We start from the raw sequence: 12407 nt of genomic DNA on the forward strand, positions 1-12407 counted from the left end.
TAAGCCGGGCATGTTGACTCACGCCTGTGGTCCCAGCTGTATGGGAGGCTGAGCCCAGGAGGTCGAGGCTGCAGTGAGCTTTGATTGTGCCACTGCACTCCAGCCTGAGTGACAATGAGACACTGTCTCAGAAAAGATCAAACTAGAACGTGATATTAATAGGTGCTTTAAGGAAATTAGAGAATGGGGCAGGAAGAATTTGCGGTTCATAGTTGAAACCTAGTACATTGAAGCTGTCTACTTTATTTCTTTAAATTGGAGGAAAAGGGGCAGTGTGTGTGTTATGTTACTCTGGTTGCTGTCAGTTGTTTTAATCATTTATGTATCTTATAGGGAAAGTTTCAGCTTGTGCTGCCCAAGCTTGTGCCCAACTATAAGCCACATGCATTTTTTTAAATGTTAATTTCAATTTTTATTTTATTTAATTTTAATTCCTCAGTCACAGTAGGTACATTGCAAGTGCTTAATAGCTGCATGTGACTCTTGGAAACCATATTGGACAGCAAGGATATAGAACATTTCCATTATTGCAGAGAAAGTTATATTTAACAGCAGTGGAACTCTTCACAGAAATCAAATACACATTTAGATTCCTTCAATATCCTCAGAATTATATTAGCTAGCTTTTCTTAGCAAAATAGATATACCTTATGACTCTTCTGTTGACCTTTGATTATGAAAGATTAGATTGGTTTTACTTTTTAGCTATATTTAGAATGATCTCTATCCTCATCTCATTATTCATAACACTTTTCTAGCATTGTTTGTGATTTTGCAAAGGATAATGCAGAAATCTACCCTTACGTTTTATAATTGCCTTTTAAGGTGCAGTTATTAATTATTTAAAATAATTCAGCTAGTATTGTGTGATACTATGTTTTTGATTGGAATAGGGAGAAAGGGAAGTTCATCTTTTCTACATCTTTCACATCTTACCTTAGATCTTACACAGCATTTTAAGTACTTTGTAGTAAAATTGAAAGTATTGGTAAATTACTGGTTTATATTTTTAAACATATATATTTTTGTTTTATTAATTTGCACTTTGAGTACTAAATTGTTAATGACAAATTGAAAAGTGTATTACTTATGGACACTTTTAATGTGTTTATCTTATTATTGCCTAGTGAATAATTATACCGGGATTTTTTTTTGTATATATATATGTATAGTTGTTGAAGTCCGAAGAGGATTCCTCATATAAACCTGTGAAGAAAGCTTGTACTCAACTTGTTGATAACCTAGTTGAGCACATTCTTAAATATGAGGAATCTCTAGCTGGTAAGACATTTTATATATATATTGATCTTTAGTTGATTTTATAAGATATTTTTAAATATTTTGAGCACATTTCTCATTTTTCCCTCTGGCTCTGCTTGTCTAATGATTACTTCACTTTTAAATGAAATACATTTTTGTTATATAGATATCTGTTTGATGTTGTATCCTAGATTATATTGTTATGATTGACTAAGATTATCTAGAGTATTGTAATAAAAGCGTGGGCCTCACCTCTTCCACATGTCTTTTAATAGCATATTATAATTTTAGATGTCATTGAATAGGAGTAAAAATCCAGGGGCTAATATATATCTAGCTAATAATACTCATCACAAAACTGGTATCTTCTAAGTCATATAAAATTATCTCAAAATGAAATTGTTTTAGCTATTATAAAAAGTGTTTTTTAAAGATTTGTATTACATTCCTAAGATTTATTATCTATAATTTTTACCTAAAGTTTGCTTAATCTTGAGCTAGAAATTTATTAAAATGTTTAAAATCACAAATTAAGTACTTAATATTTTATATTCTCTCTCACGTTATTTACCAATCACAAATCTGAAATTTTTAATCAATTATAAATAAATGATTACTTAAGAAGTATAAAAATTGGTCCAGGCGCAGTGGCTCACCCCTGTAATCCCAACACTTCGAGAGGCCAAGGCGGGTGGATCAGGAGTTCAGGAGATCGAGACCATCCTGGCTAACACGGTGAAACCCCGTCTCTACTGAAAATACAAAAAAATTAGCGTGGTGGGCACCTGTAGTCCCAGCTACTTGGGAGGCTGAGGCAGGAGAATGGCATGAACCCAGGAGACGGAGCTTGCAGTGAGCCGAGATCGCGCCGCTACACTCCAGCCTGGGCAACAGAGCGAGACTCCGTCTCAAACAAATAAATAGATAGATAGATGGATAGATAGATAGATACCCATTGCTTGAAGCACACGAAGACTAGCATTACTTCCTATCTAATGCACATTAATGAGGAACAACGTCAGCCTCAGTTGTTCTCCAAAATTGGGAGCCAGTAGCCTCTAACAGCTGTCCATTTATGGCACCTACGGAAATTGTTGATATGCTTTATATTTTTTATGCAGTCTTTTTTTTTTTTTTTTTCGAATTGTTCTTCTTTTTTTTTTTTTTTTTCAGTCTTTTTTTTTTTTTTTTTTCCATGTGTACCTCTTTTTTTCTTTTTATCTCCTTGTTCCGATTTTTTATTTTTCCCCATCCTGGAATTTAGGGGTGATACTGATGTCCCTTAATGTTAAAAAGTTGCAGTTTCCTCTAAAAATTTGTTTCCTAAGAACCAGTGTATTTCCTAATTAGCAACATTTTCTTCCCACCTGAACAGCATTTTGTTTAGAGCTGTCTTACAGCATTGTTCCAATTTCTGTTTGTTGCTCCCATTTTTAACATTCTTCTACCACAGCATCATCTGTTTTTTTCCCAGTACCCTTAGTTTCACCTCAGCTAAATTGCTAGCTTTTTTTTCCCACATTCACTTCCTTTTTTTTTTTTTTTTTTAAAGACAGGGTCTCACTCTGTCACCCAGGCTGGGTTGTAGTGGCGTAATCATAGCTCACTGCAACCTAGAACTCCTGGGCTGAAGCAATCCTCCCACCTCGGCCTCCTGAGTAACTGAGACTACAAGTGCACATCACCACACCAGGCTAAATTTTTTATTTTTCTGTAGACATGGGATTTCCCGTGTTGTCCAAGCTGATCTAAAATTCCTAGACTCAAGCCTTTTTCCTGTGATGGCCTCCCAAAGTGCTGGGATTACAGGTGTGAGCCATCACACCCAGCCCATTGATTTTAGATATAACCAATACCACATGTATTCCCAAAAGCCCATCCCTAAACTTCCCAATTTCCATTAGTATAAAACTTGCCTTCTATAGAGAGCATGGCCTCTTCTTGTTCTTTATCTTGAGAATATGTGATTTCTATACCAAAGAAAAAATGAGATGGAGAAAGTCTAGTATCATAAGAACTACTAATTCATTATATTGAGGACTATACTGGACCTATTTAGGGGATAATATTAAGTAATTTAAATAATATTCTGTATAATTTCCACTACCTTGTCATATTTTAGTGTCTTATTTCTCTGTTTGTTTTTCCAGACTCTGACAATAAAGGTGTGAATTCTGGAAGATTGGTAGCTTGCATAACCACTTTGTTCTTATTCAGCAAAATAAGACCCCAGCTCATGGTTAAACATGCAATGACTATGCAACCATACCTTACCACTAAATGTAGTGTAAGTATAGAGCTGTCTTATTCTTGTGTCTTACATAAAACATTAAGTGCTTTAAATTTAGAATTCACATGTGTCAAACACATTCTCACTGACAGATCAGCTGTGTCATTTACTTAGATATATGTTCTATTTGTAGCAAGTGATCTATAAACATCAAGTCTGACATATTATAAATAAAGTTCAGGTTCCATTTTGCTGTAAACTTCTCAAGCCAAACCCTCAGTAAATGCTTACTAAATGTTATAGCTATTGTTAAGATCTCAGAATGAATAAAGCAGAGTTCCTGTCTTTGAGAAATTTACTATCTTTTGGGTCCTGAACGTGTCTGTCATTTATAATATAATAAATATAAAAATCGATACCATTGCTCGAAGCACACAAAGACTAACATTACTTCCCATCTAATGCACATTATTGAGGAACAACAGTCAACCTCGGTCATTCTCCAAAATTGAGAGCCAGTAGCCTCTAACAGGTCCATTTATGGCACCTAAGGAAGTTGTTGATATGCTTTATATTTTTCATACAGTCTTTTTTAATTTATTTATATTTTATAAATTTATTTTTATAATAGAACAATATATTAAATATGGAAAATCTATAATACATACCAGAGATGTTAGGCTGTTGGTATTAACATACACTATGTTTTTCTAAAATACGGTGTGAGTAGTAAGAAATTACTTAAGTAAAATTATCTAGCAAATAAAGATTTTAAAGTATATATGACAGCATAGTGAGTTAGGTGGTTTACATGTATAATCTCATTTACTTTATGAAGTAGGTACTATTATCTCTATTTTACAGATAAGGAAACTGAAGCTTAAAGAGTATAAGTAACTGCTAAAAATACAAAATTTTAAAATACTCTTAAAACTTAACAAATATAAAAGGCTTCTCACATACTATGATCCTAATGTTCCTAAGGAGCTAATTTTAACTTTTCTCTACTACATTTGTTTTGCTGCTATGGTCAGTTTTTTTGATGATCTAAATTGCAAGCTCTAGGTGAAAACCTCAGGACTTCCTGAGAAAACTTTAAGAACTGAGGAGAGTAGTAAAGGATAATAAATACCTAAAAACAACATGCATTTACTTCTGAGACACTAATTCTATCTTTAGGGTTTCTGTTAGATCCAGAAATATATTGGTTATTATTGTGGCTAATAGTAATAGCTAATAATTTTTTAGCAAAGTACCAAGCACTGTGAAAATTTTACATGTATTTTATCTCATTTACTTTGTGAAGTAAGTACTATTATGATCTCAGTTTTACAGATAAGGAAACTAAAACTTAAAGAATATAAATAACTGGCCCAATGTCACACAGCTAACCAGTCCCAAAGCTAGAATTCAGCCCCATGTCTACTAGTAGAATCTGGACTATAATGAAACCTGTTATTTATTATTTATATTATAAATCATCCTTGCATGATTTTGAACCAGTAATTTTTTAAAACAAAATCACTTTTAAAATGTCTTGTACACTTTTATGTATGTATGTACACAAATATTAAGTTTTATATAAATAAGAGTATCTCATACATGGTAAACTTTTTGTTTAATGTTTTGTGTTTTTTGTTTTTGTTTTTGTGTCCTATCTCCATCTTTATTCATCTTCCCTTCAGAATAAATGTCTTATAGTATCCTTAACATACTTTTATAGTTGTGGACACACAGGTATATATAACTGGTTGACCAGGTTTTGTAAAAATTGAATCATATTATATAGATATTTATTAGGTATATTTGGTAATCTCATATTACCTGGTATATATCTAATTCCTTGTTTTAGATGGCTGTATATTATCCATTTTATGGATGTCCTATGATTTATTTAATCATTTCCCTATTTGGCAGGTGTTTACATATATCCTTTTGATCACCACTACAAACAATGTTTAAATAAACATTCCAATTTAAATACCTTAAAGTACTGACACCTTTATTTTGTTGGAACAGTTGCTGAGGAGTGGACTTGCTAGGTTGAAACAATGGTTATTTTGGTTTTCATTTTTAATTGATCTTGCCATTTTGCGGTGGATGGGTTTTATACAACCTTTTGGAAAGTTGTATGTGACAATCATTGTCATTATTTTAGTACTCTTTGCCAGTCTAACAGGTGGAAAGGAATAATTCATTATTGCTTCACTTTCCTTCCCTGACTGCAAAGAAGGTTGAGCATCTTTTCATGGTACTGACCAGTTGGGCTTGCTTTTCTATTAATTCACTATTTATATCATTTTCATATCATTCGTCCATTTTACCTTTGAATTGTAGGCCTTTTTTTAGGAGAACTCTTTAAATAATTTAAATATTTTAGATATTAAGCCATCTTATAGTATATTTATTACAAATACTTTTCCCTGTTCTATTCTGTTGCTCTTTTACTTAATGGTTTCTGTCTGTCTTTAAATTTTTCTTCTGGAATTTAAGGTATTTCTTTTACTTGATTTTCCAGGCCAGTATATTAAGGGAAAGTTCAGAAAATGCTACTTTTTTTGAGATTGAGGCTCACACTGTCACCCAGGCTGGAGTGCGATACGCAATCTTGGCTCACTGCAACCTCCGCCTCCTGGCTTCAAGTGATTCTCCTTCCTCAGTCTCCCAAGTAGCTGGGATTACAGGTGCACACCACCACACACCTGGCTAATTTTTTGTATTTTTAGTAGAGACAGGGTTTCGCTATGTTGGCCTGACTGGTCTTGAACTGCAGACCTTGTTGATCTGCCCCGCCTTGGCCTCCCAAAGTGCAGGGATTACAGTCATGAGCCACCGCACCCGGCCTACTGTTTTTTGTTTTGTTTTTTTTAACGACACAGTCTTGCTCTGTTGCCCAGGCTGGAGTACAGTCCTGCAATTTTGGCTCACTGCAACGTTCACCTCCCAGGTTCAAGCGATTCTCATGCCTCAGCCACCCGAGTAGCTGGGATTTTACAAGTGTGCGCCACCACACCCAGCTAATTTTTGTATTTTCAGTAGAGACAGGGTTTTGCCATGCTGGCCAGGCTGGTCTTGAACTCCTGGCCTCAAGTAATCTGTGCACCTTGGCCTCCCAAAGAGCTGGGATTATAGGCATGAGCCACTGTGCCCAGCCACTACATTTTTTTTTTTTTTTTTTTTCAGGTAAAATGCTGGCACTGGTTCTCAAATGAATTTATCTTATCCAACAAAAATTCTTCTATCCCCAGACCCACTTTAACTCGTTACAGGAAACAACAGGATTTCTATGTTACTTAAAAAGAATTTATGTTTTCTTTTTAATCCTGTGGGGATCCTAAAAGGAAGGATGAATATGATGTGGGAATTTCTTTTTTTTTTTTTTTTAATTAATACTCCTACAAGCCAAGCGGTGGGAATGTTTTTAACTAGTGTGTTAATAAGCTCAAAAAGTCCAAAATGGGCTGGGCACAGTGGCTCATGCCTGTAATCCCAGCACTTTGGGAGGCTGAGGCGGGCAGATCACGAGGTCAGGAGTTCAAGACCAGCCTGGCCAGCATGGTGAAACCCTGTTTCTACTAAAAATACAAAAATTAGTCAAGCATGGTGGTGCGCACCTGTAGTCCCAACTACTCGGAAGGCTAAAGCAGGAGAATCGCTTGAACCTGGGGGGCGGAGGTTGCAGTGAACCGAGATTGCACCACTGCCTCCCGCCTGGACAACAGGACAAGGCTCTGTCTCAACAAAAAGTCCAAAATGAATGCCGGTAATCCATTACTAACAATGAGGATTAGTAGCTTAAAAACTAGATTAAGGCGGGACATGATGGCTCACACCTGTGATCCCAGCACTTTGGGAGGCTGAGGTAGGCAGATCACAAAACTAAACTGGGCATGGTGGCGGACTAGTTGTTGGTCCATATTCCTGACATGCTGATGCTTCTCCCTCCATACCTCCAGCTACTCTGGAGGCTGAGGCAGGAGAATCACTTGAACCTAGGAGGCGGAGGTTGCAGTGAGCCAAGATCGTGCCACTGCACTCCAGCCTGGACGACACAGTGAGACTCTTGTCTCAAAAAAAAAGAAAAGCAAAAAAAAAAAAAAACTAGATTAAAAACATGCATTAAAAGCCTTACTACACAAACACACACACGCACACATAACTGATTGCCTTTGGGGAAATGAACTGGGTGGCTGGAGGATAGATAGAAACAAGACTTTTTATTGTAAATCCTTTTCTACCTTTTGGTTGTTTAAAAAAAGTCTCTACCTATTTTTTAAAACATGCTTATTAGTTTTTCTAATCAAAGAAATACACATTTAAATTTAAAGAAGTCCTAGGCTGAGCATGGTGGCTCACACCTGTAATCCCAGTGCTTTGGGTGGCCAAGGCAGGAGGATCACTTGAGGCCAGGAATTCACAACCAGCCTGGGCAACATAGTGAGACCCTGTCTCTACAAAAAATGAAAATTAAGGCCGGTGCAGTGGCTCATACCTGTAATCCCAGCACTTTGGTAGGCCAAGGCAGATGGATGACGAGGTCAGGAGTCCCAGACCAGCCTGGCCAAGATGGTGAAACCCCATCTCTACTAAAAATACAAAAATTAGCCAGGCATGGTGGTGGGCACCTGTAATCCCAGCTACTCAGGTGGCTGAGGCAGGGAGTTGCTTGAACCCGGGAGGCAGAGGTTGCAGTGAGCCAAGATTGCGCCACTGCACTCCAGCTTGGGCAACAGAGCAAGACTCCGTCTCAAAAAAAAGAAAAAAAAAAAAAAGAAGAAAATTAAAAAATTAACTGGGTGTAATGTTATGCACCTGTAGTCCTAGCTACTCAAGAGACTGTCAGGAAAATAGCTCAAGCTCAGAAATTCAGGATTGCATTGAGCTATGATTGTGCCACTGCACTCCAACCTGGGCAATTGAGCAAGACACTGTTTCTTAAAAATAAAGAAGCCTTTTGCCTACTTCTGGGATTCTATGTTTTTTTATCTATCAGAAAATTTTAACACAGGGTTTCTCAACCTCAGCACTATTGACAGGACTAGATTATTCTTTGTTGTCAAGGATTGTTCTGTGCATTACAGGTTGTTTAGCAGCATCCCTGGCCTCTAGCCACTAGATGCCAGTAGTGGCTCCCATTGTGACAACCAAAAATATCTCCAGACACTGCCAAGTACTCCTGTGTCAGGATACAGGGGAAGAAGCTTATTCCTGATTGAGAACTACTAGGTTAACATACACAGCTTGGAAAATACTAATCATAAAAACTGTACCAGTCTTTGTATAATACTGTCAATATGTAAATACCCTTGTTTAGAATTGACTTGTGTTACATTTTAGGGAAAAAAATATAACTTTAACATTGTGATTAAGTGACCCCAAGGTCACATTTTGGTAAGATAGTTGTTGGTCCATATTCCTGACATGCTGGTGCTGCTTCTTCCATATCTTGAAAAAAAAACTCTAATAGACTTTTTTTTTTTTTTACTGGACCTTTACGTGCAAAATGCCCTATTTCTGCCCACAAATACGTAAAACTGTATATAGTTTCTTTTAAGGTTTTGGATATTCATAAAGCATTATTTTTATTCTTATAGACACAAAATGATTTCATGGTTATCTGCAATGTTGCAAAAATCCTAGAGCTAGTTGTACCACTGATGGAGCATCCAAGTGAAACTTTTCTTGCCACTATTGAAGAAGATCTGATGAAGCTCATCATCAAATATGGCATGACTGTAAGCACTCAGTTTACCATTTCTTTATTCATTAGTGTGAAGTTATAATGTATTTTATTAATATTATTTTTAAAGCAAATATTTGTAAAAAGCTAAGTTTTTAAAATAGTGTATTTTTAACTTTTATCTAAACAAACATTTTCTATATCTTTTAGGTAGTGCAACATTGTGTCAGCTGTCTTGGGGCTGTTGTAAATAAAGTGACACAAAATTTTAAATTTGTGTGGGCTTGTTTCAATAGATACTATGGTAAGTTCAGTACCAGTGTTTTAAAATTATTCTGCTAGGTCCTGCAGTGTGTCAGCTCATTTTAAACGCATTTGATAAAAGGCTAGAATCAAGGAAACTATGAGGTGTGATTATCCATTGTGGTCCTCTCAGAAACAATATTGTCTAGTGTCTTTTGTATTCCCTTAAGAACCCACTGTGATTACTTCAGAAATTTATCTCCTGATAAGTAAAGGTTGGTACATTTTTTGCGCACTGTGAAAAGTAAAATTTAAATTTTCTTATATTAATTAGTTTAGACTCTAAATAAAGAGCACCCTCATAATTCTAGACATATTTAATATTTAGAACCATTAGTAAAAATTAATTGGCCGGGCACAGTGGTTCACGCCTGTAATTCCAGCACTTTGGGAGGCCAAGGCGGATGGATCACCTGAGGTCAGGAGTTCGAGATCAGGCTGGCCAACATGGTGAAACCCCCGTCTCTCTACTAAAAATACAAAAATGTCCCAGGCATGGTGGCACACAACTATAATCCCAGCTACTTGGGAAGCTGAGGCAGGAGAATCACTTGAACCCGGGAGGCATAGGTTGCAGTGAGCCAAGATCACGTCACTGCACTCCAGCCTGGGTGACAGAGTGAGACTCCATCTCAAAAAAAAAAAAAAATTGTAATTCATTAGTAGTAATTACTTGAACTGAGTGATTCAAAAATAAATATTATAATTATTACTTATCTTTATTAGGTGCCATTTCAAAATTGAAAAGTCAACACCAAGAGGACCCAAATAACACTTCACTTCTAACAAACAAACCAGCACTTCTTAGATCCCTTTTCACTGTTGGAGCACTATGTCGGCATTTTGATTTTGATCTGGAAGATTTTAAAGGCAACAGCAAGGTAAAGATAGTAATACTTAAAATGCTATAAAACATAGAACTATATGGCACTGTGATCTGAGAATAACAGTAATGACCCAGGATGAAGGCAATATTAGTCTGGTTTAATGAAAATTCTGAAAACAGTGCTACTCAAAGCATGGTCCTCAGACTGACTGCTAATCCATGAACTTTTTGTTACTGATGTGTAACCATATAATGAAATTTCTCTGACAAGTTATATCAGCTTTGTAACAGTAGGCACACTGTTGACATCAACAGCTAATTTTTTTAAAAAATTTTTTTCAATGAAGGGAACAACACACTGATTTACATTCCGAAACAAGCTTCTTTGTCACACACTGATACTTTGAATGCCACTGTTCTAAAATAAATCGAATTGGTTACTTATTTTTTTAATAAAGTTCACATACAGAAATTCTCATTGTCTTTAGGTATTTTTTTCCTTTAGAGTTGAAAATTAATCTAAGTTACTCTTCATGAATACTTTAATGTGTTTTCCTCCCCTTAGGTTAACATAAAAGATAAAGTACTTGAACTATTGATGTATTTTACAAAACATTCAGATGAAGAAGTACAAACAAAAGCTATCATTGGTCTAGGTAAGTCTAAATTTCTTTATAAATTATAGCTATTTGAGAGGGATAGAGCACATTTTTAAATATTGTGAATCTAAATTGTTGATTTATTTTAATATGTTTCTATTAGCAGTAGGATTTGGTGTATAGAATGTAGATCTGGGGATTAAAACAACTGGATTCCATTCTTGTTATGGCCATTGACTTCCTGGGTGAACTTGAGCAAGCCACTTGTCTTTTCATCAGTTTCTTCATTAGTAAAATAGAGATAACAATACTTTCTTCTACCCCTCCTCCATAGGGTATCTGAAGAACATTCATTAAAGCCCTTTGATAAAGAAAAATAATGTAGAAGAATTCTGTACTCTTCGCATTTTTGTAATTGTTCTTTTTCATTGCAAGGCTTTGTCACTACAGGAAGCTGCCACATTAGTTAAAACAGTGATCAGTCTACACTGACTTATTTATATAAAAGCAAATAGTTAGCAACCCAGAAGGAACAATTTGGATATATACCTGTTTTATATTATTTTTCCAGGAAGCACTGATGTAATAAAAACATATTTTGGAATTGTTAGGCAGGTCTGTGTGGCTTATATCTAGGAAGGAATTAGAATATGAGGAAATAGGAAGTGAATGGCATTAAAGTACCTGAATTGAATGCACTTCAAAAAAATACAAGAACAGTCTGTCCAGGTTTTTGGTTTTTGTTGTTTTTTTTTTTTGTACGGATACAGTTGGCCTTCCATATCCATGGGTTTCACATCTGTGGATTTAACCAAGAATCAAAAATAGTGAGAAAAAAAAATTACACCTGTACTAAATATGTACAGATTTTTTTGTCATTATTCTCTAAACAATACAACAGCAATTTACATAGCATTTACATTGTGTTAGATATAAATAATCTAGAGATGATTTAAAGTATACGGGAGGATGTGAATAGGTTATATGGAAATGCTACCCTGTTTTATATCAGAGACTTGAGAAACCACAGATTTTGGTATCCCTGGGAGGTTCTGGAGCTAATCCCCCATGGATACCGAGCAACAACTGTACACGTAAAGCTACCCAATGAGATTAATAACTTATTTGGAAATTTTATTTTGGTATTATGATTAAGGTTCATACTTTAATATGTATGAGTAGTTATTTATATTAGTCTTTTGAACAAAAATGAGTAAGAAAAGATTCTAAGTTACCTATTAAATCATGTTTATGATATCTGTAAATAAATTGAAACCTTATCATTTTATTCTTCCTCTATCCCTTTTTGAAAATTACTTGTAGCACATAGAGTAAAAATTCAGACATCATTTACTAAGGAGTTAAATTGGTGCAATATTAACTTCAAGCCAGTGTGTACCTTTAAATATTCAGTCTGGACATAATTTATATGGAGTGGCAAAACTAATAGTGTTACAAGTATTTCAGAGTACGAAAAGATGAAGTTTTAACTTAAGCAGCGCTATTCAG

General features: G+C 35.4%; 1 protein-coding gene across 5 annotated transcripts in view; it reads left to right on the forward strand.

Annotated features, from left to right (window-relative positions):
* Nucleotides 1-12407, forward strand: part of NIPBL (NIPBL cohesin loading factor) — a 187609-nt gene that overhangs the window by 156873 nt on the left and 18329 nt on the right. For all 5 annotated transcript variants that reach the window (XM_023216496.3, XM_023216498.3, XM_023216500.3 and 2 more), the window contains 6 exons: nt 1173-1281; nt 3411-3547; nt 9085-9225; nt 9381-9474; nt 10200-10354; nt 10865-10955. In XM_023216496.3, coding sequence (XP_023072264.1) covers nt 1173-1281; nt 3411-3547; nt 9085-9225; nt 9381-9474; nt 10200-10354; nt 10865-10955 — 727 coding nt within the window. The remainder of the gene's footprint in view (nt 1-1172; nt 1282-3410; nt 3548-9084; nt 9226-9380; nt 9475-10199; nt 10355-10864; nt 10956-12407) is intronic.

Source organism: Piliocolobus tephrosceles, chromosome 4 (genome assembly GCF_002776525.5).
Source record: "Piliocolobus tephrosceles isolate RC106 chromosome 4, ASM277652v3, whole genome shotgun sequence".
NCBI classification, from domain to species: domain Eukaryota; kingdom Metazoa; phylum Chordata; class Mammalia; order Primates; family Cercopithecidae; genus Piliocolobus; species Piliocolobus tephrosceles.